Here is a 24,939-nt window from a genome sequence, read left to right as displayed (position 1 = left end):
CTATCCTGATCCTCGTCCGCAATCCGCGCCTCCCCCTGCCTGTTCTTTAGTAGTGTGGAGTTTATATGTGTCGGTCTGTTTGGGCACATCCACGTGATGTGCGGTAACGTTGGGGTGTCACCGCACCACGGGCATTCGTCATTGCATCGTGTGTGGTGAATACGGCTAAGTGCAGGTAGATTTGGATACGTGTGTGTGTTTGAAGTCGGCGCCAAGTCCTCGCCTGCTGGCGGTTTAGCTTTGGGTGCGGCGTCCATATTGCCTCCGCTGCTCTCTTTGGCGTTCGAGGATGTCGCGCGGTGTCGAGGGGGGCTCGTCACTCGGTTGGTCCGCAGCTCGGATGCTTATTACGCGAGCTAGCCGGTCCGCCCTTGTGTTGCTCTCCATGCCCTCGTGTGCGGGGCACCAAGTGAGGTCGTGGAACGTGGTAATTTGATTCCCCAGAATTTTGATTACTAAGCGCGGCGCCGTCCCGGAGAGATGCAGGCGGTTTGCGAGTCCGTGAGTATGGCTGCAGACGACGCCCCGCTTCGGCGCCACGCTTGACATCACGGACCCACATTTTTCGGAACCTGGGGTACCATTATGTGCTGCCTGACTTCTCGGGTCATCTGCACGGTCTCTTTTGCACTAAAATGGGGGCGGAGTGCAAAGCCTAGTTTCTTTAGTATGGCCCGACCCTGCGCTGTTGCGCACAGCCGTTCCCTTTGCGCGATTAGGGTGGCCGCCGCATACTCCTCGAATGTACTGTGGATTCCCAATTTCTCGAGACGTTCTGTACTGGTATTTTCCGGAAGCTCTAGAGTAGCTTTAAAGGCGTGCCGAATGATGACTTCAAGCTGTTTGAGATCCTGCTTGGTAATGCTCTGGAAGGGTAGTACGTACGTAATCCTAGTGATGACAAAAGAGTGCACAAGTCGGATCGTTTCCCCTTCGGAAAAGCACACGCGAGTTCGCGTAACCCTACGAATAATCTGAGCTACATTTTGCGTGGTACCTTTGAGGAGGCGGAGCGTGTGCGCTACTCCGGCCGTCTGTTGGATCCGTAATACCACGACGCGCAGTTTATCCACCTCTCTTACGTGCTCCCAGTCCAAGAACAGTTCGAAACTCGGGCGATTTTCTTGTCTCGCGTACTTTGCCCGTATTCGAATAAATTCCGACTTCTCCGGGGCACATGTCACGGCGGCCGCTTGCGTGAAGGTCTCGAATTGTTGAATTGCCCACTGGAGAAGCTCCTGCTTATCCCAGTAGGATTCTCAATTTGTCCACAGCGTAATATCGTAAGCATAAATGGCGCTCCCTAAGGCTTGATTCGCACTCAGCTCCAGTGCGAGCTTACGCCTTCCACATTAAACAGGAGGGGGAGAGCATGCATTGACCCTTGTGGGGTTCCTCGATCGGGAACTGCAAAAGGTTTCGACCTTGTTGAACCCAGACCGATGGTGGCAGTACGGGTTTTCAGGAAGCTGCGTACATGCTGGTAAATGCGCTTGCCACTGCATATACCGCTTCTAGTCCTTCCAGTATTGTGTCGTGGGAAATCGTATCGAATGCCTTTCTCACGTCGAGAGCTAGCACAATGCTGTCTTCCGAGCCCCTTAACGGGTGGAGGACGTCCTGCTGAAGCACCAGAAAAACGTCCTGCACCGACACGTGTGGGCTGAAGCCGAACATGTTTGTAGGAAAAGGAATGTTCGCTACGTAGCGGTATAACCGGGTCTGTATCGCTTATTCAAAGAGCTTTCCGGCACACGACATAAGCGATGTGGGTCGTAGGTTTCGAATATCTCGTGGCTTCCCCGTTTTTGGAATAAGGATCAGTTTTGCTTTTTTCCATTCGGCCGGGAGTTCTCTCTGATCGAGCCACACATTCTCGTTAAGGTATTCAGTTAACTGCTTTATGGTTTCGTTGCTCATGTTTCGAATCATGGCGTTAGTAACCTGGTCGGGCCCTGACGTGGTGTTTCTATTGAAGGACTGCGCCTCGGCATAGACCTCCGCCGTAGTTATCCGTGCGTCCAGATTCGGTTGTTCCGGCCCCGTATAGCTACCGCACCGGCTCGCCTCTTTGGAATTTGTACCGCCATCAATCTGCTTTACGTGATCAATGAGTTCTTAGTCTTTGCCCTTGAAATCATTCTCTAGTAGCTCCAGTATCATGTGCACTGCCGTCTTGGTTCCTCCGGCATCCATCGTGCTGCGGAGAATGTGCCATGCCTTATTGGTACTGAGCGTCCCCCGAAGGGAATCGCAGAATTGGCCCCTGTTACCGTCGCTTAATTCCTGCGCGCACGTGTTCGCCTCCTGAGCTAGCTGAGCGATGCGGAGTTTAAGGTTCAACCTCTGCCTTTTCCATCTCTAGGTGAGACTTCGGCGGGCCTACCATAAATGTGGCAGATGCCTGTCCACTAGCGGACCGTCTCGCGTTGTATCTATAACCTTCGTCATCTCCGCCAGCGTGTTGCGAGGTTGCTTAGCCCATTTCCCAACGTTCGTTATCGGACCTGTGCTGCGCTGGCGATCACGACATTTCGTCCAATCCGTCAGTGTGAACTGCACAACCTCTCGCCTTTTACGCGACGAATTTACCGACAGGCTGACGATGTAGTGGTCACTACCAAGGTTGTCTCCTAAGTTCGTCCAAGTTACCTCATCCTCTTGGTTCGTGAAGGTTAAGTCCGGCGAGGTATCTTTCGGGACGCTATTAGCGACTCTATAGTGGGTTCGTCAAGAGGAGTTAGCAGGGTTAAATTATATCTCTCCGTCAAATCTAGCAAAAGCTTTCACTTCGGAGAGTCTGCCGCGTATCCCCATTCGCAGTGCTGCGCATTGAAATCCCCCAAAATGGAGATTCTGTACCGCCTAGACGCTAAACGCATCGCTGAAGAAACCACACCCTCAAAGTCCGCCAGTCTCTTTTTGGGAGGGCTGTATGTGTTTACAATCACTGTTTTCGGCTTTCTGTGTTTAGGTGGCCATATCGTGATTATTTGGTGTTGAATAATCTCTCCATGGATGTATATTACACTTAGCGTGACACCCTTTTTGGCAAAAGTGGCGACCTGTAGGAAATCACAAGAGGTGTACAAGTCGTACGCTTCAAGGTTTCGCTTGTGCTTTTCTATTTCCTGCAGACAAATTATGTCCGGAGGAGTCGGCACCGACTGCACATATTGTATGAATTGAGCATGTTTAGTACGAAGCGCGCAGCAGTTCAACTGCCGCACGTCTAGACTTTCCGCGGCCCGTGTTCCTTGTTTAGCCATGGATGGCACCATCGCTGTCGGTCGTTTTCATGCCCTTTGGTCCCCGTGTCGGCCCGCCTGGGCTTGGGCTCGTGCGCTTGCGGACTCCCGTGCGAATTGAGGCCATGGAGTCATCTACATGTCGCCTGAGCGTGTGAAACTCAGCGAATAGCCTGTGTACATTTTAGGCTATCTGATCTAGTGTCGTCGTTGGCGGGCTAGGTTCAACCTGTGTGTTCGCTGTCGCTGTGATCACCTGTCTGTTTGTCTCGGCCTTTGTGCGTGCATTTGTATCGTTGTGAGCGACCGACCGACGAAATGCCTCAAACTCGGCTCTCGTGTCCTTCTGGTGGCTCCTGCACCCCGCACACGCAGCACACAGACGGTTGTGGGCACACGTCCGTTCGATGGTGTACGTTGCAGCAGGTTTTGCACACATGAGTTGCATTACGGTACGGATAGCAGGCCTTCTCTCCTCCGTAGTAGTATACGTATCTCGGTATGACGTTTCCGAAGAAAGTAATCACTGCACTTGGGGAGTCGCCGAGCATTCTGGCTTCCACTACCTCCACTCCTTGGGTACGGATCCGGAGGTTTGCCTTTAAAACTGCTGGTGACGTGTGGGGTTCGATTCCGCGTACGACGCCTCGTACTGCCCCTTCTCCGGTCGTTACGTATGCATTAACGGGATGGGGTCGTCCGTTAATGTGCAACGTTTTGATGCTCTGCATCATCCGCGCGTCCTCTTCTCCGGTGTCGATACAACGGCGATGTTCGATCTTGGTTTGATACGCAGGATGAAAGTTTTGCTTCGTATTTTGTTTTGGCATGCCTCCACGACGACCCGGGCCAGCCCTTGGCTGCTGATGTTCTTAAGGGGTAAGCCCTGATGCGGGCGGATAACCACTTTCAGATCTTCCCGCCGTTGCGGTGCACCATGGTAGACGCGTCCAGCGTGGCCAGCGTCGTGGCTCGTTCAGTTGGTCGGTTCGACGAGGCGTCTCCTCCTGGCGCGCTTTTGCGCTCCCTCACCTGCTGTTTCTTCTCACGCAGTGGCACGACTTTCTCCCGTGTCCGCCTCATTGTCATGCATTGCTGCTGAAGAAGCGCCGCCATCGTGGAAGTCGGCACCTCCCTTGGGAGAGGTCGACATGCGATTGGCACAAGAGCAGGATAAATCCACGCCTTCATCGCCACAGCGCTCTCGTGTCTTGAGTCGATGTAGAGACTCCCGCCGCACCGGAGGCAGCCATCGAGGCCATCGTCGGGGTCGGAGCGTCGAGTGCGCGTTCGCCGGCGCCGCCCTACTTGTCGTTAGGGTTAGCGGCCGGTGGAGGTGGTTTCTTGACCGTAATTCCCGAAACGAGCCCAATATCCGGAAAACTCGCGTCCCCGGGGAGCGGAGCACTTCGCGGATCCAGTGTTATCGATTTCCAGGTGGTAGCGAGGGACCGAAAAACGTCAAAACATTCGGAGCCCGATGTGAGTGCGTTGGCTCTGCTCGGCGCCACCGCTTCTTGCGAGTAACTTTTGTAAAATTACGCGTCAGAAGTAATGCAAATGTTCTTCCGGAACAGATGGGTGCAAAAAAAAGAAAGAAAAAACGACGGACTGCGCGGTAAACGGGTGCCACGGCTCAGGTACTGTGCTACACGTCCAAAATACGCTCACACAGCGCAAAGAACTTCTGGCTAACCATGTTCCTAACTCAAGAAACAGCGCAATTATCTCTACAGAGAAAAGGAAACACCGCGCCAGCGAGGCGGTGCGCGGAAAAGCGCGGTGCGGTGGGCGTAACCAGGCGGCACATGACCGACGCAGCATCGACGTCTCTGTGGAAACTGGATGCGTGGACGCAACCCCGTACACGTATCGCAAGCTGTCTACCTTTGAGATAAAGCGGAAGTTCAAATGGCTACGCCGCCTGGCAGGTGATCAGACCCTTACTTGCTCGGACGCGAAACGGTTCAAGTGTCCCCTTTTTACGTATACAATATTTTTCTATGAGTGAGCTGCTTTTCAGTCGTTGTAAAGGTCTGCGATGTAAAGGCCCAGGCCTGCCCTATGATGGGCGAGTGCATCGATCGCTATGGGTGTTTTCATGACTTGTGTGGAATCAGCACTACGAACTTTTCAGAAATCCTCAATTTTTATTTACGTTCCACCTCCATACAGCGCAATGGTGAGCTTTTTATTCAAAAAGACGGTGTATTTGTTTGTACCTAAATTAGCATAGCCCCACTTGCTTTCGGCGGTTTTGCCGGTGTCAGGCGCCACTCCAAGCCTGGAGGTGTAGTGTACTGGGGGAGGTGAATTCGAGTTTCCCACCTTCAGAAAAAGAAAAAAAAAAATGCGAGGATTCGAACTTCTGACTCCGGCAACCGAGCATCCAAGCTAGCTCAGATAACCATGCAGGCTGTCAGGCCACCTTAAGTCGGAGAATTCCAGCCCAGAGTATACTACGTGCCTGAAAACTTGCTTGAATCATCCGCGATATAAGGGTTTTGCTGATCGCAAGAGGCGACACAACACGGTTCTGACATCGGAGTCTCTCGTACGCTTGCGGTTATGAACGCAGCTTGACACGGGGTAAATTTTCGGTAAATTTGAGCAGCACTTAAAAGTAGTGTGGAAAAAACATAAAAAGTTGCGAATACACGCTCTTGATTGTACGGGAGCGCAAATGGAAGCACGCGAAAACGAATATAAGTGCAAATGTAGAAGAAACAAATGGACAAAATCTAGGACCTTTTTTACTTGACGAACATTTGTATGTGAACTTTGCAACGCGTTATATTGTTTCCTTATTGTCTGCGTGATGCTGCAAACCTTCTCATCACTTAGCTCCTCCCCTTTTGCGCCACAAATTTTTTTCGGGGGGTGGGGACTTCTCTTCAAAAAGTCAGGGCAAGGCATGTCAGTAGTACAATGGGACGCAATGACCTGCGTCCAACGTGAATTGATGCCACCAACCGTGAAAACGAGTGCATGGTTTGCAGGCTGATCACTCTCGGGGATCTTGCCAAGGAAGGAGTCACAGCCGCGGTCAAGCTTGTGGGGTCTTCGGGTCTCACAGGAGTACCGACCACCGCGGTTTCGAGCTTGGCGAGCCACAGGGCCGCGTCAGCCGTCAGCCTCTAGCGCCGCTGCGCGCGAGCTCAGGCCGCAAGGGGTTAAAGAGCGACGCACGCAAGAACACAGTATTGCCCTAAGTTGACAGAAACCGTTTATTGTATCCGACGGCACCCGACACTGCACAAACGCCCGGTCCGAGGGCGGCGGGGACCCAAAGGGGTCCCGCACCAAGGGCGGAAAATACAGTTAAGGGCCCCTATAGCACGTCGCTGCGAGAGCACAGGCTCAAGCTGGGACACGCCGCTAGGAAAAGTCCCGGCGGCTATGCTACTACTGTAACTACTATTGTACGGCTATGCTATGTACTGTAAAATAAGGAGCAGTGGGGCTGTGGCTAGGAGAGCGGCAACGACGACGAGAAAGAACAACCTTGTTTTCGGTGCTCGATCGGCTACACTACCTCTCGCTTCTAGTCGCGAGCGCTTACTGCTCAAAGTGCTCGCGACTAGCTCAAATGCTCGCGCTTACTGCTCAAATGCAATAAGCAGCGTTTGCCGGCTGCTAGGTTGTGCTCGTCGTTGTGCTCGTTGTCGTGCTCGTCGTATTGAGCTGAGTGCTCGTTGTCGTACTAGAAATGTACTAGTGAGATGTGTGCTCGTAAGCTGTTGGCTGTATGCGTCGTCTTGCGGGCTCCATTTGGGAGTCACGTTAGACTGTCGATGTATGTCTTGTTTTAAATGTAAATCCTGTAAATAAATCCTGTTCACCGAGTTCCTCTCTACGACCGTCAACTCCTTCAAATGGTGGCAGCGGCGAAATCATCCGACGACTCCTACATCTGTTTGACAGCGGTGGGATCGTCCGACAACTCTGATAGCCTGTACCACTTACGTACGCTGCCCTTGTCGCGAATCCAAGGCCTCCGTCTGCAGGTATTCAATCCGGACTTACCAGCGCCTTTCCCTCACCTCCGCAAGCAGCTGCGACATATGCGCCTACTCCCCCCCCCTCCCCCCCCCCCAAGCAGCTACTGGCCGACACAGCAGTCCGTGCGCCCACCTCGCCAATATTTCTACCAGTCTTCGCCCATTGTTCTCAATCCATGGCGCACACATGACAATCGGCCTATCTGTTATTCGTGCGGCCTACCTGGCCATGTAGCACGGCTTTGCCGCCGGCGTGGATGGTAGCCTTCGGATTCTCCGAGGGCACAAAGCAACGGTTTCGACTCTCCGTCCCGTTCCGCTACTGCCGCTCAGCCCTTCGAAACCTCGCCTCCTCCTTACCGACTTTTCAATACCCGTCGGTCTCCGTCTCTCCGTCGGCGTTCTCTGTCGCCGCTTATCCGTCGCCCTGAAGCTATCCGAGAGGAAAACTAAGGACCGCAGTTCCGGAGGCAAGAACTGCGATCTCAGCGAACTCCTCAAGACCTCATTTATTTCCTCCGAACGTCCTTGAAGTTTATGCAGAAGACATCGCCGTTCATGCGCTTGCAGACACGGGAGCAGCAATATCAGTGATTTCGGACCAGCTTCGTCTTACCCTTAGAAAAGTCGCCACGACATATTCAGCCATTTCATTACGTACAGCAAGCGCTGCGCCGATTGAAGCCTTAGGGAAGTGTGCCGTGCGTGTTGTTATAAGTGCGCTTTATACCATGTTGAGTTCGTTGTTCTGCCTCGTTGCGCCCATGCCATGATGTTAGGATGGGACTTTCTGTCCTCTCATCATGCCGTTATAGATTGTGCCCGTGCTGAACTCGCGCTGTCGCCATTCGGCACCAACGTTTTTGAAGATACTGATGACGCTTCCGGTCGTGTGTTCGTCACCGCCGACACCGAGATTCCTCCATACTCTGCCGCACTTGTACCCGTTTCCTGCGTTGGGTTTTCCGACTCCACAGTTCTTTTCACGCCGTCTAAGCTTGTTGCTCGCCGTCATCATTTTTTGCTTCCTTTTGCCCCTCTTGCCATTCGTCAAGGTTCTAGCGCACTTTATGTATCGAACCTGTTTCCTTGCCCTGCTAGCCTGCTCCACAATAAGTGTCTTGGTTATGCCGACGACATCGGACCAAGCTTCCTTTACGATGTTCCTGACGACCCGGCTTCTCCTCCGGTTGACGCTCTGGCCCTTCAAGTTTCTCATCCCACGCCGCCATGTGACCCAACATTTTACCAGTGTATTGATCCCAATCTCACTCCAGCGAAGCACGCCCAGATCGCGCGTCCATCTTCTAGACCGCTTTCGCACGTCATTCGGCCTACAACAATCTCGCTTAGGCCGTACTGCCACTGTTGTCCATCACATCGACACCGGCAACCATGCGCCTTTACGCCACAGGCCGTATCGTGTATCCGCCACGGAGCGTAGCGTGATCGCTGAGCAAGTTGCAGACATGCTCCAACGCGGTGTCATACAACCTTCGCACTGTCCCTGGACTTCTCCTGTAGTGCTGGTAAAAAAGAAAGATGGCACAATTCGCTTTTGCGTGGACTACCGGCGACTTAATAAGATCACACGCAAGGACGTTTCTCCGCTACCCCGTATTGACGACACGCTAGACTGCCTCCAAGGCGCCGAATCCTACTCGTCTTTAGACTTATGATCTGGGTACTGGCAAGTGCCAGTGGCTCAGTCAGACCGTCCGAAAACGGCCTTCATCACACCTGACGGTTTATTTGAATTCACCGTGATGCCATTTGGCCTGTGTTACGCGCCTGCCACATTTGAAAGAATGATGGACAACATATTGCGCGGCCTCAAATGGCAGATATGCCTGTGTTATCTGGACGACATCGTTATCTTTTCACCGGCTTTCCTTCCCACTTACTTCGACTTGAACGCGTCCTAAAGTGCATCGCCGATGCTGGCCTCCAGCTTAACTTGAAGAAGTGTCGCTTCGCTGCCCGGCAGCTGGTCATCCTCGGCCATGTCGGGTCGAAAGAAGGCGCACTCCCTGATCCGGCGAAACTACAAGCTGTTGCCCAGTTTCCCCGACCAACGACCTTGAAGGAACTGGCAGCTTCATTGGGTTAGCGTCATACTTTCGCCGTTTCATCCGCAATTTTGCCACCATAATAGCACCTTTACCGCAGCTTCTTCGTAGTGGCCACAACCTTTCGACCTGGTCACCGGATTGCGATGCAGCCTTCACGAAGCTGCGTCGTCTCTTGACGTCACCACCAATCCTGCGCCATTTCGACCCAAGTGCTCCAACTGAAATACACACGGATGCCAGTGGCGTTGGCCTTGGGGGCCGTTCTCGCTCAGAGAAAGGCTGGCTTCGATGAGTACGTCGTTGCCTTCGCCAGTCGTGCACTCACTAAACCTGAATCAAACTATTCTGTCACAGAACAGGAATGCCTGGCTATAATTTGGGCCATAACCAAATTCCGTCCGTATCTTTATGGCCGCCCATTTGACGTGACAACTGATCACCATTCGCTGTGCTGGCTGTCGTCCTTAAAAGAACCGTCCGGTCGGCTTGATCGATGGGCCCTTCGACTTCAGGAGTACGGCATTCGCGTGCTGTACCGTTCTGGCCGAAAACACTCGGATGCGGATGCCTTGCTCGTTCGCCACTAACAGACGAGGCTAGCTCCCTGAAGGCCTCATTGTCCGAGTCTCCCCTTGCTGCCACGGACATTCTTCTGGAGCAGAAGAAAGACCCATGGATTGTGTCCATGCTGCGTTTCTTGTCCAGCCCATCGACACTCACTACCAATCGCGCATTACGTCACCAAGCACATCACTTCTCCATTCGCGACGGGCTCTTGTACCGTCGTAACTACCTCCCGGACGGCCGCAAATGGTTGCTTGTCATCCCGCGGCACCTGCGTTCTGATATTTGTGCAGCGTTGCACGACGATCCCCAGTGCACGCATGCAGGTGTAGTGAAGACATACGCGCGTCTACGCCTTCGTTACTACTGGCGGGGGATGTATCGATTCATTCATCATTATGTCCGCTCCTGTCTCGTTTGCCAACGCCGTAAAGATCCCCCTCGTCGTTCAACCGCCCCATTGCAGCCTTTGCCTTGCCCAGCACGTGCTTTTGATCGAGTAGGCATCGACATTTATGGACCTCTGCCAACCACATCAGACGGCAATCGCTGGTTAATCGTGGCCATCGACCATCTTACGCGATATGCAGAAACTTCCCCTTTGTCCAGCGTTTCTGCACGTGATGTCGCCTGGTTTCTCCTGCGCCACATCATCCTTCGCCACGGAGCTCCCGGGGAATTACTCAGTGATAGAGGCCGCGTCTTCCTCTCCGACGTCATCGAGGCTCTCCGCAAAGAATGCCGCATCATTCATCGCACCACTACTGCGTATCATCCACAGACTAACGGAATGACCGAGCGCTTTAATCGCACTCTTGGTGACATGCTGGCCACGTACGTTGCATCCGACCAAAACGACCGACGCGAACCTTCTTCTACAATGGATACTATCCTTCCGTACCTCCCTGACTCCATGGAAACAACTACCCTATCCGAAGCTGCTGCACACGCAGAAGAGTGTCACAAGCTTTCCCGTATATTTACCTCAGAAGACCAGCAACGCCAGAAGCACCATAGAGAAACTTCCAATGCTCCTGTATCCTATGCTCCTGGCTCGCTAGTGTGGCTTTGGGTTCCAGCCTCTACCCCTGGACTGTCACCGAAACTCGCGTCGAAGTACCAAGGCCCATACCGCGTGATCAACCAAACGTCTCCAGTCAACTATATTGTGGAACCCCTCGAGCTACCTTTGGATCATTGCCGTCGAGGACGCAAAATTGTGCATGCCCAGCGTCTCAAGCCCTACTATGATCCGCCTGTGTTGTCCTACCCGTAGGTCGCCGGGACGGCTTCCTTTTCCGCGGGGGAGATAACTGTACTGTAAAATAAGGAGCAGTGGGGCTGTGGCTCGGAGAGAGGCAACGACGACGAGAAAGAACAACCTTGTTTTCGGTGCCCGATCGGCTACACTGCCTCTCGCTGCTCCGACGTTCTAGTCGGTCGCGAACGCTTACTGCTCAAAGTGCTTCGCGACAATAGATATATATATATATATATATATATATATTTATGTATATATATTGTGAGCATTTATGCGGATTTCATCTTCATGTGTACAAAGTCATCATCAACCATCGGCTCGTGTTCGTTTTTTGATTCGACGCCATTTTTCCTTTTTGGAATAAAGCGTCCTCTCGACCATGGTATTTCAAGTGGTGGAGGCGCTTTAAGGTCCCTTCGACCTCAATCCACTTCAAGATCTCTCCTGGAGCTACGTTCGGGACGCCGCTTTCGCCAAGAGGCCATGTCGCAAGACCAGACCGCAGCGTCCACGGCAGCTACGGCGGAATTTTGGCACACACGCGGTTCGTTCGGAAGTTGCGAAAAAGAGGCTGTCTAAGCGCGTCCAGCACTTTGGCGAGTCGTATACCTCGTACATTGAGGACATCCTCGCGCTTTGCCGCCGTATCGACAGTGCCATGCCAGAAACTGACCGCGTGCGACACCTTCTTATGGGTATAGGATCTACTGCCTTCAACGCACTGGCCGCTCAAAACTCTTCGACGGTGTCGGACGTCGTCTCCGTCTGTCAGCGCCTCGACGCCCTGCAATCAATCCGCTTGCAACCGGACTTTTCCGACAACCCCCTGGTAAACAGTATTGAGCTCCGGTCTATCATACGAGCCATAATTCGCGAGGAATTGCAAGCGCATGGCTCACCCCCTTGCAGCAGCGCTCACGTCCAACCTGCTTCTGCTGACCTGCGCGGCATTATTAAGGAGCAATTGGCCTCCCTGCAGAACGCCCACCACACCAACACTTCTCCTTGCCCACAACCGGCTTTTTACGCCCAGCTTGCTGCAATGCCAGCCGCGCCGTCTCCAATCACACCACCTGCCCCTGTTCACGATCACCTGGCACCTTTAGTCGCCTGAGCTCCGAACCCGCCTTACTACTCTGCCTGGCGTTCGTCGAGGCCTGTCTGCTATTACTGCGGCTTTCGAGGACATATCTCCCGGTTTTGCCGACGCCGCCAGCAAGACGAACGTCGTGGTTACGCTGCCTTTGAACGCGATGAGCCACCTCCTCGCGTCTACCGCACTTATGACGATAATCCTCCCGTTCGCCGATCTCGATCTTCGGCCGACTTCTCGAACACCGCACACAACACACGGCCCTCGAGACGCCGCTCCCCATCGCCGCTCCGACGTTCTGTTTCGCCACTTCGCCCTGTCTCCCAACTCCATGTCCAGCGACCGGAAAACTAACGAGTGCAGTTTTTGGAGGGAAAACTGCATCGCCGCGAAGTGCTCCAAGTCCTCCTGAACTTCCTTCGAACATGTTATTGGTGTCTGTGGAGGGTGTGCGTTTGTTAGCTCTGATTGACACGGGAGCTACTATATCTGTTATGCGGGCGGACCTGTGCTCTCGTCTGCGGAAAGTGAAGACGCCTTATATTGTATCATCCCTGATTGGGGCTAATGGAGCAATCATTCGACCATCAGCCCAATGTACAGCACGCGTCTTCATTGATGGTATCCGTTATCACATTAAGTTCGCGATTTTATTCCCGTGCGCTCATGAACTAATTTTAGGTTGCGACTATCTCTCGTCAGCGGCCGCTGTAATCTTTTGCCGTCAACGTGTAGTCCATATAACCGAGACTGTTCATTGCAGCGGGAGTGCCGATGAGCCACGAGTGCGTTTTCTCACTGCTGCCGATTTTGTACTGCCTCCCGGCTACGAGCAAATCATGTCTCTCTTCTACGGACATCACCAATGGTTACGTGTTCATCACTCCTTACGGCCGCTGTCTTGCCCGTGGGATTGTCTTCGCTTCCTGCCTGGTGCGGTTTAAAGAAAGTTATGCATTAATCATCGCGCTAAACGCGACCACTGAGACAATCCTCCTACCTCAAGGCTCCGTAGTGACCTGTTATGTGGATACCCAACCAGTCTCCCTGCTTCCTCTTGCCGCCTCGCAAGCTCTTCCTCAACAGGGCAAATCTGCTTCATCTGCCCTTGCTTCCGTGATAAGTCCTGACCTTACTGCTGCTCAGAGTGAAGCGTTGCTAAAATTGCTCACGAAGCATCTGGCCTCCTTTAGAATGGATACTTCGTCACTCGGACAGACTTCCGTTGCCTTCCATCGTATCGACACCGATGGCCAGACTATTGTACGCCGTCGTCCCTACCGAGTCTCTTTGGCCGAACGCAAAATCATCGAGGAGAACGTCGCCGATATGCTGAAAAGAAACATCATACGTCCCTCCGCCAGTTCTTGGTCATCACCCGTCGTTTTAGTGCAGGAGAAGGATGGATCGGTACGATTTTGTGTTGATTACCGTGCGCTAAACAAGATCACCCGTAAGGATGTATATCCGATGCCCAGTATCGATGACGCCCTCGATTCTTTGCAAGGCGCGCAATACTTTTCTAGCCTTGATCTTCGCTCCGGATATTGACTAATTCCAATGCACGAAGCGGACAAAGAAAAGACCGCCTTTTCTACTCCGGATGGTCTTTAAGAGTTTAACGTAATGCCTTTCGGTCTATGCAATGCTCCCGCCACATTTGAAAGAATGATCGACACTGTTCTTCGCGGCCTCAAGTGGAAAACTTGTTTATGTTACCTCAGTGACATCGGCGTGTTTTCCTCGACTTTCAATGACCATCTTCAACGCTTAGATGAAGTGCGCACATGCCTTTCTAATGCCAGACTTCAACTGAACACGAGGAAGTGCCCTTTCGCTAGCACAACGATTAAAGTCCTGGGTCTTCTCGTTAGCAAAGACGGCATCCAGCCCGATCCGGACAAAATTTCCGCAGTGCTCAACTTTCCACGCCCACTTCGTGCAAAAGAACTGCGCAGCTTCATTGGACTCGCCTCATACTTTCGACGTTCTATCCGGAACTTCGCCAGCATTGCCTCGCCCCTCCACAACCTCCTTGCTAGTTCAAGTTCCTTCGATTGGAACGATCAGTGTGAACCCGCGTTCCAAGAACTCAAGCGTGCGCTAACATCCCCACCTGTTCTTTGTTATTTTGATGACAAGGTGCCCACATTACTGCATGCTGACGCTAGTGGTCAAGGAATTGGTGCCGTACTGCTGCAGCGCGACCAAGAATTTTGCGAAAAGGTTGTTGCATATGCAAGCCGCGTTCTCACTTCCACGGAAAAGAAGTACTCTATAACCGAACAAGAGTGTTTGGCTGTTGTTTGGTCCATTCAGAAATTTCGTCCATATCTCCACGGTCGGCATTTCACGGTTGTGACCGACCACCATGCCCTATGTTCGTTGTCGACAATCAAAAACTTGTCTGGACGCCTTGGCCGCTAGATACTCCGATTACAAGCATATAATTTCGATGTCATATACAAGTCCGGAAGGAAGCACCAAGATGCCGATGCTCTTTCACGATGTCCATTACCACCATCATCGGAGCACGTCACATCCCCTAGTCAAATTGGCTGCACGGAGGACGCATCGTGTATTACACCGATTTCTTCATTGACTCCATCAAACCGCCCTTCAGTGCTTTCCTCTCACCAGCGCGCCGATTCTTATTGCCACAGGATCATCAAGCGCCTTAGCGGTGTTTCATCTCCACCCAATGCCAGGCTACGGAAACAGCTCAAACTGTTCAAGTTCGAAGACGACGTGCTGTACCGGTAAATTTTTCACCCGGAAGGACATTGATGGGTTCCCGTTCTACCGCGCTCCCTTCGCGCTGCAGTTCTGAAGGCCTCACACGATGACCCTACGTCAGGCCACTTGGGTTACCACAAAACACACGAGCGCATACGCAGCCGATTCTTTTGGCCAGGTCTTTTTACAAGCATAGCTAGATATGTTGTCTCGTGCACGCTCTGCCAACACCGTAAGCGACCTACTACTGCTCCGGTCGGGACGCTACAACCACTTCCTTGTCCAGCACAACCGTTCTCTGTCGTCGGCATTGACCTTTTCGGTCCACTCCCACCTACTCCAGACGGCAACAGATGGATCGTCACTGCTGTTGACCACTTGACCCGGTACGCTGAAATAGCCCCAATACGTTCAGGAGCTGCCTCAGAAGTAGCGGCCTTCTTGCAAGCTATCTACTTACGTCACGGGGCGCCTCACGTTGTTTTGAGCGACCGAGGCAAGGCATTTCTTTCAAGCACTCTTAATCAAGTTCTGCAAGCGTCCCAACACCATGCACAAGATAACGTCTAGCTACCACCCTCAAACCAAGAGCCTAACAGAGTGATTTCATCGCACGCTGTGCGACATGCTATCCATGTGTATTCAACCTGACCATCGTAACTGGGATGCGATTCTCCCATTTGCAACATTTGCATACAACACGTCTGTTCAACGGACCACCGGATACTCTCCGTTTTTCTTAGTATACGGCCGCCACCCAACCTCATCACTCGACGTTTCTTTCTTCTCTGGCCCCGTCAACGCTTCACCATTCATTTGCGACCAGTTTGTGTCTCGTCTTGCCCAATGTCGTCGTCGCGCCCGTATCAACACTGAAGCCAGCCAAGACGATCGCAAACATCGGTACAATGCCTCTTACCGCGTCGTTTCCTACCGCCCTGGTGACGATGTGCTCCTATGGACACCTGCACGAACACCCGGTTTATGTGAGAAGCTTGAGTCTCGATATATTGGCCCCTACAAAGTCATACAGCAGACCTCGCCGGTGAACTATCGCGTTACACCTGTTGATGCCCCAACTGACCGACGCTGCCGCGGAACAGAGATCGTGCACGTTTCCCACCTGAAACCCTTTCATCTCCGTTCCATTGTCTAATGTGCGGCCAGGCTGGCCGCTTCCGTCCACGGGGGAAGTCAGTGTAAGCATTTATGCGAACTTCATCTTCATCTGTACAAAGTCATCATCAATCATCGACTCGCGTTCGTTTTTGCATCGACGCCATTTTTCCTTTTTGGAATAAAGCGTCGTCTCTACCGTGGTATTTCAACATATATATATAGTTCTTGCACTTGAAGAAACTTCGTGGGACCTTGAAGAATAGGGCGCTGAAGTGACAACGTTTATGAGTATGTACAAGACCTCATTCATAGGCGCCGACTACGGAGGGGCACCGGGGCCCGAGCCCCCTTCGAAGTTTCCCGGGGGGGGTGGTGTCCTGCACCCCCTCCGGGCGATGCCGAAGCTCCCCCCCCCCCCCACACACACACACACATACACCTAAAGTGCCGTTACCAGAGCACATTATACCTGAAGGAGCACATAATACCTGGAAGTTTCCTAGCATTTGCCCACAGCAGAAGGTCCCCGACTGCTGAACCATGAAGCTGAGTGGAACGCCGCTGGACACAACATGCCTAGTATGCACCCAAAACAGTGTTGAGTACTGGAGTGAGTCGCATACACAGACACTTTGCTATGAGCTTGTAATCGCAGTTCAGAAGTGTGATTGGACGCCATGCTAAGAGCATGGCGTCCAATCACACTTCTGAACTGCGATCGATGCTTCTCGACTCATCCTTACAAAGGAGAGTGACTAGCCCCTTTCTTTGAGACGCTGACACAGTCCCTTCACCGAGTAGCCTGTTCACCAGTGATGTGAACGGCTTCCCTAACAGTGTCCAAAACAGTGCCCCCCACCTCCCCCGCCGCAAACACACCTAACATGCCGTTACCAGAGCTTTGCCACCCACATCATATGAAGATCCTTTTGATTTGCATCGACCTTTTCACTTGAAACTTTACTCAGGCTAATAGCTTACTGCATCATTGTGCGCGCGGACGTGCACGGCTTTTAATTCATACTTTCGCTTTATTTCTGCAAATACTGACAACAGGAGGACACGCGCATTAGAAGCATTAATGGCGGCTGGCTCATCCGTATTTTCTCACTTTAACATTGTTTTAAATTTCCACTTTTAAGACATTGCACATGCACAATATATTTAAATATATATACAAGACAAAGTTTATTATATTTTTGAAAGAGATGATGGTAGCCAGTTAAAGAATTTCTAAAGGAATTGATAGCCTATGCCTAAAGAATGAAAACGTTTCTGTATGTTCACCACGCTTCAAATTGCTTTGCGTGCTTTTTTGACCATGAAAAAAAAGCTATAGACTTCAGTGACCCCTTCGGCAGAGACTTTTCTCAATAGCATGTGAAATGGACGTGAATGTCTTGTGTCTCTTTATTGCTTCTCTTTCCAGTAAGAAATGCTAATGATTCATGAAAAAATAATTTAATAATTTCTAACATTTATAAGGGATGGAAACGTCGTCAGTTGAATGCAAACGTCATAAATATATACAGGGTGTCACTATTAACTATCATGCACCAAGATTAAAAAGAGTAATGCGTTACTCGAAGAAATCCTAGTGCGTATTGTTTACAGTACAGTGGAGTAGCTGCCAGTAATTTTCTCGTTACTGAGATTTATTGAGGTAATTTTAATTATTTATCGAACTCGAGACGCACTATCATAACTATCAAAGTGTCAAGAGGCATTTGTAGGCGCCCTAAAATGACATATAAAATGACGTACTAATTACGTACAATTTTTTCCCGACTGGCAAAGAAACCTCACGAAGTATGAAAAATACCACGTGAGTGCGCTTTCACCCGCATCATAAAGCATCGCCCTCAAATAAGCTGATTGAAAGCAACTGCATTGCCTGTCGCAAACCTGAAGAGACAGCGCATCACCTTGATAAAGGTATGAAAGGAGCACTAGCAGCAGCGGCTTCCACAGCTATTCTTTCCTCTAATTTCTACGTCATACTTATTATCCGTCTGTCAAGGCCGACTGATCAACCGATAACAAAAGCCCCTTGATAACGCGGTCGAAGCGCCGCTCTGACCACGCACAGAACGCGAGAAGCAATGGAATAGGCATGGAATGTTTTAAAGTCCCGGCTCTGCTCGCATCGCATCAAAAGAGTGTTCGCACCTGAAATATACTTTGAACCAAAACCAATTTAATGTTACTGTCTTCTTACTGTAATCTGACTGTGTTTTCGGACTGTAATTTTTGCTGTAATCATTATGACAGCCTTGGGCGCATAGAAATAACCGAGAAGGCAATTTCACAAGGAGGGATATGAAACTCCCCTGTGAAACTCTCCTATGAAACTCGCCCAAGGCTGTCAGAATGATTACATAGTTTTCAACTACGTCTTTTGTCATTGCGCCTCTAGTTAGAGCTCCGTTGTCGACCTCTATAAATATTTTGATGGCCCTAACGGCAAGAGTGTTAGCAAGGCGACAAGAAAACACCCTTAAGGGTATAAACATTCTTACAGTGTACAGTACAGTGATACGTGGCATGTCATGGCATTTGCGCATACCCGCTGTGTACCGAGAATTACTGTGGCAGTTACCGCCGGTAACCTTAATAGCCACACTAACTGTGTGATAAACTATAGGGACATGGCAGCGTCATTAAGCGCGCACTACCGGTTTCTATCTGAATTCGCGCGTGTGAATGGCTGTCCGCCCTGCCAGCAAAAAAGAAAAAGGTGAAATCCGTCATAACGAAGTCTCGTCTCAAGCTCAGGTCAGAGCATTAGGTCTGTTTTGTCGTAATTATTGAGATAGGCTGTTTCTCTTTATGCTACTAGGACTACAGACACGACGCCAAGCCGTAAAACAGGTTTGATTTCTACTAGTAGGTGGCGACGCATCATTAACACTGGTGATGCGTTGACGATGCGGAACGCTATAAACGCCTAATTGCTCACTGCATCATTAACGTACTACCCCGCTCTAGCATGGCGCGTGATGACGGTAGCGAGCAACGGCCAAGTATAGACGCCGAGCAAACGCTGTGCCGCAGGTGAACATCTATGAGGGCCTTCGCCCTTGCTACTTTCCAACAAGGCTGCAAGGTAACTGCAAGGAAAGCGTACAGGTAAAGCAAAGCCCCGGTGTTGCATCCGCGTAAACGAAGCTTATGGTTATAGCGTCAAAACATATTTTTCGTCAACCCACCCACCACGGAGCATGTACCGACGCGATGGCAAGTAGAAGCTGAACAGACGACGAGGTGCGGGTGAGCACATCTCAAGGGGCATTCGGCCTTCATACTGGTGAATTCGTGTAGCTTCCACAGTCTTGCAAGGCGGTAGTGAGATAGACTATAGTATTGTAGCGTGCGTACTTTTTTCGTTTCAGTTTTCATATCAGTTGTAGTTGTTGTACTAACTATTGATCTTTCGCGATATTACGTTGTCTGACTAAAGCTTTTGTTACGCTGATATTTTTTCCTTGTTGCATAACGCTTGTTTTACGATTATGTAACCGTAGATTCTACCTTAACCAATGCCTCTTTGGAGGCCTGTAAGGTATTTATAAATACATATATTTTCTTAAAGTAAATACCTTAAGCATGCCGTAATAAGGAGGCATGCGGATAAGACATACGCGGACTTTTGTATTTGGCGTAATTACCATTTCAATCATACTGTTGATAATTATGATAATGCCTGCTTGGGTGGCAACTCTAATATACGAACAAACGAGTAAATAATTGCGCATCTCACGCTTCCCGCACGGATTTCTCGCTCCGTCCAGTCTGGCAACTGCTGCACGCAGCAGGTGAAGATTGCGAAGTCGCCATGAAACCCATTTTAAAGCTAGCTGCGCCTTAGTTGAAACATTCGTTGTGTGTTTGCACTTTCAGTGCCAGTGAAACTGGCACACGTATTCCTGAAAATCGCCTTCGCTAACAAAGCCAACACAAAGTTCAGGAGGTCGATCAAAGGGGCCAGTTGGCGGCGTCTCATGACGAACCCTCTCATAGCACCACTTCTGTATACCTAGGTGAATGTAGCGGGAGTACTGTGCGCACAATGTGAGAATACACAGCCGTTGAGCCATCAGAGCGAAATCCCGTTTTTCTCGCTCCAGCCAAGCCGCACCAGCGTTGCCCGAGTGCGCCACAGCGTCCTCGGGTGCGAGCGCCATGGTGCCGAGAAGGAGCCAGCCACCACTGAAATGACGCGCGAATGGGAGCGAAATCTCGGAGGCTACACACGGAGCATGATGCATGGCCTCCGCGACTGGCATCGCGTCCATTAATCAGTGTCGTTGGCGTCCGCACGCAGTTTTAACAAGAGACCGCGCCGGTTGCCAAATCCCGTTTTAAATATTTCTGCTCGCTGAGACGGCTGCACGTCTAGATACTTCGAATGGAAGGCGTTCTATTGCGCTACGATATAGACCGTTTCATCGGGCGAGGAGGAAAGGGCGCGCGTAGAGCCTTTCCTCCTCTCTGGCTTGGGCGATCCGGCGCGACGCTGCTTGAAAGTATTGCTGTCGCGGGCTGCGGAACGATTTCGAGATGTTTTAGATCTTACTTTATGAAATTTACGCCATGTTCGTTGATATAATGTCGTCAGGGAAGCCTTTCGGTGAATCGGTAACTACTGTAACTACTGTAAGCAGAAATATGTCTTAATGGCGCAAAAATGTGACACGCATAATCAGCCGCGGTGTACTCGCATTATCAGTCGCGGTGCGTGTATGTGTTGTTTACTATTTTGCTTATATCGATTTTAATTCAACAAAAGAAACCGGCCTCTCTGTATTACCAACATTAAATGGTAAATCAGCTCACTGTCTGATCGATTGGCGTAGGGAGTAAAACATAAAACACAAGAGCGCATGCTCGTGCACGGCCAACCTAAGGCAACCACGAAACATCTGAGCCGCAGGCGCTATCAAATATTTGTGATACACTGGCCTCGTTCTCACGCATTTCAAGTCTAGTATGCTTGAAATTAACATGTCTACGCTAGCCTTGCTGCATGAGGCCCATGGCGCTGTTCAACACAGCGACCACTGCGGTTGGTGAGCCAGCACGATACACATATAAGCTGTGTGCTTCGGCATTGCCTTTTTGGCCTGTATACAGCCATAATATATGAGAGGATTCGCATAAAAAGAATGCGATGGCTATTTTTGAGCGCAAAATTTCCGTAATACGCGTGAGTGCGTCGTAGAGAACTGAACGAACACAACCGAAAAAAAAAATCGGTTATCATCCTCTTTCTCTAAAAAGCGAGAAAAAACGGGCTAACGCCGCACAACGTTTATAAATATATAACCGATGATGCCGTATGCTTGGACCATGCGCTATACAGAACAAAGATATCTGTAATCCAGCACCTACTACTGCTTAGGACGCTCGCGCAGTTCGTAAACGGTCGCTTTGCTGGACAAACTTAATTCAGACATGTAAGGTATGCTGCTATTACTAGCCAAAACTATTTTATTCATGGGTGGAAACCTCATCCATCCAACCAAGTAGTCACGCAATGTAACCTGCAGTGAACAGTTTGAACGCTTATCAAACAGCACAGCTCCTATCGCAGCAGAACAGTACCCACGCTGTTACGATCGTCGCGTATGTTTCATGGCTCATAAACCGCAGCTTAGAAATAGAGGATAATACTGCAATAAGGTCACATTAGTGATTGGAACATTTAGAAATACACAATTGATCTCCGAGGCTGATTGTAGGCTCAAATATGCGAGCACACATCACGCTGCGTGTTCCGTCCACCTCAAGGCCAGCAGAAACTCCGGCCATGACGCCTTAAACCACTCCAGCACGTCTCACAGAACCGTTTACCACGTAGAAGACGCACGCCATACTAAACAGACCGCACGACCGCGAAAACAAACGCCAGAACCTACCACCGAGCGTATACCTGTCATGCAAAAGACCGCTTTCACCCAAGCCAGTATGGCGCTGCTCATAGGCGGCGCCACTGCGTTCACAATATGGCGGCGCCTACGAAAAAAACGGTCTATAGAAGGTCCTCGAAAAATGGTAGACAGCCCCTTTGAATAACCCAAAGCTCCAGATTTTCTCAAGTTGATCTGGCTGTTTGCCAACTTACGATGCTGTGACAGAGAAGCCAGAAAAGACAGAAAATGATGTTTGTGAGTCGATTGAAAACCACCAGTCCGTACTTTGCATGTACGGCGGGGCGCTCTGAAAAGGAGTTGTGTTGAACATCAGTAAGTATATATATCTAGATACACATATAATCGCTTATAATTGAGTTAATTGTTACCAGTGTGATCCAGAGTAGCAGCATAGCTGGTCATGCTGCCGTATCCTACAATGATGCTGCCAGTGTTGCATGCCTGAAATGAAAAATGACAAATTGGTTGCAGGTTGTACGCGATTTCTGCTAGCTTCAGTGCAAAATTCAATAGCCATTATGGCTTCGTAACTAGACCGTGTGGTTTCCAGATAAAGCTTTCAAGTCATCTTGACTCAATTAGGCACTTATTTCTCTTCTCAGAAAATCCTACCTTGGTATGTCTATTATTTTAAATGACGTGAAATGCTTCAAAATCACAACATACAAGGATCTTTGCAAACCTTGTACTGAAAAAACAATTGCCCATATTATGTCTATATTGACTAATCATAATAATCTTTGTTTTCATCATGATCGCCATCATCATCATCCCAAGCCTATTTTATGTCCACTGCAGGACGAAGGTCTCTCCTTGCGATCTCCAATTACCCCTGTCCTGTGCCAACCGATTCCAACTAGCGTCCGCGAATTTACTAAGTTCAACACCCCACCTAGTCTTCTGCCAACCTCGACTGTGCTCCCCTTCTTTTAGCACCCATTCTGCAACCCTGATGGTCTACCCGTTCGTTATCTGACCTCCGCATTACATGACCTACCCAGCTCCATTTCTTTCTCTAAATGTTAATTAGAATATTGGCTATACCCGTTTGCTCTCTGTTCCAACCGCTCTCTTTCTGTCTCTTAACGGTATGCCTAGCATTCTTTGTTCCATCGCTCTTTGCGTGGTCCTTAACTTGTTCTCAAGCTTTCTTGCCACTCACCAAGTTCCTGCCCCATATGTCAGACCCGGTAGAATGCATTGATTGTACACATTGTCTTTTTAATGATAATGGTAAGCTTCCATTCAGGATCTGACAATGTCTGTCGAATGGGCTTCAATCCATTTTTATTCTTCTATGAATTTCCTCCTCGTGATCAGGATTCCCTGGGACTAATTGACCTATGTAAACGTACTCCTTCACAGACTATAGAGGCAGACTGGAGATCCTGAACTCTTGTACTTTTGTACGGCTCGTCATCATTGTCTTTGTCTTCTGAAAAATAATTTTGAACCACGCTCTTAAACTCTGCCTATTAAGGTCCTCAATCATTTGTTGTAACTCGTCTGCAGTGTTGTTGAATAGAACAATGTCATCGGCAAACCGAAGGTTGCTGAGGTATTCGCTGTTGATCTTTACTCCTACGCTTTCCCAATTTATAGCTTGAATACTTCTTCCAAGCACGCCGTGACTAGCACTGGAGAGATTGTGTCTCTTCGCCTGGCCCGTTTCTTTATAGGTATCTTCCTACTTTTTTGTGTAGAATTAAGGTAGCTGTGGAATCTCTGTAAATATTTTCCGAGATATTTATGTAAGCGGTCTGTACTCCTCGATTACGTAATGCCTCTATGACTGCTGGTATCTCTACTGAATCAAATGCCTTTTCATAGTCTATGAAAGCCATATAGAGAGGCTTATTGTACTCTGCGGATTTCTCGATAACCTGATTAATGACATGGATGTGATCCACTGTAGAGTAACCCTTCCAGAAGCCAGCCTGTTCCCTTGGTTGACTAAATAAAGTCCAGTGTTGTCCTTTTTCAATTGGAGATTATTTTGGCAAATATTTTATATAATACTGGGAGTAAGCTAATAGACCCATAATTTTTCAGTTCTATAATGTCTCCCTTTTTGTGGATTAGTATAATGTTTGCATTCTTCCAGTTTTGTCCTATGCCAAGTTTCCTTCTAACTAATTTCGGGCTGCGTCCATTTTTTACAGCTTTTTCAGTCTTTTTCACGTTATAATTCCGAATATCGCTTATGTTCGCCTTGATGATCAGTTTTGATAGTTCCGCGAATTCTATCTTATCTCTTGAGTTGGACACTTTCATTCTTTGTCGTTTCTTTATTAGGTCCTTTGTTACGTCGGGGAGCTTGTCTACTGGTTGCCTTGGTGCCTTGCTTCCCACTTCAATTCTACATCTGACCCTTGCGCCAATAAACTCTACAAATCAATCAATCTCATTTCAATTGCTGCCTCTTTTGAAGCCAGCCTAGTTACGGTTTCATTCATTACCTCTATGTTATCTTCATCTCTCTGTTCTGAGGCTGCATATTCCTTCGAAAGTACCAGCCTGAATTTGTCTGCTTTTACGCTTACTGCTTCTAGGTTGACCTGTTTCTTCTTGAGCAATTTTACTCTTTCTCTCTTCCAACTAAGGTCAATCCTAGGCCTCACTAGCCTATGATCACTGCACTTTAACCTACCTATCACCTCTACATCCTGCACTGTGCTGGGATCGGCAGAAAGTATGAAACCAATTTCCTTTCTTGTTTCACCATTAGGGCTTTTCCAGGTCTAGTTTCTGTAGCTTCGCTCTCTCCACTAGCCTTCCTAGAATCCACGCCGTAGTTACCAATTGTTTGTTCACCAGCCTGATTTTTCACCACTTTTACATTGAAGTCGCTCATTACTACAGTATACTGAGCTTAAACTCAGACGTCAGAGGTCAGTGGGGAGCGGGAAAGC

General features: G+C 49.8%; 1 protein-coding gene across 2 annotated transcripts in view; it reads right to left on the bottom strand.

The window, feature by feature from the left end:
• Window positions 1–24,939, bottom strand: part of LOC129382171 (uncharacterized) — a 431,723-nt gene that overhangs the window by 61,825 nt on the left and 344,959 nt on the right. For both annotated transcript variants that reach the window (XM_072287040.1, XM_072287041.1), the window contains exons 4-5: window positions 22,396–22,468; window positions 22,219–22,313 (exon numbers count right to left, since the gene is read on the bottom strand). In XM_072287040.1, the coding sequence (XP_072143141.1) occupies window positions 22,219–22,313; window positions 22,396–22,468 (168 nt within the window). The remainder of the gene's footprint in view (window positions 1–22,218; window positions 22,314–22,395; window positions 22,469–24,939) is intronic.

This window comes from Dermacentor andersoni, chromosome 3 (assembly GCF_023375885.2).
Source record: "Dermacentor andersoni chromosome 3, qqDerAnde1_hic_scaffold, whole genome shotgun sequence".
In the NCBI taxonomy this organism is placed as follows: Eukaryota; Metazoa; Arthropoda; class Arachnida; order Ixodida; family Ixodidae; genus Dermacentor; species Dermacentor andersoni.
Note: the sequence above shows the minus strand (reverse complement) of the source record. Positions and strands in the feature narration are given on the sequence as shown.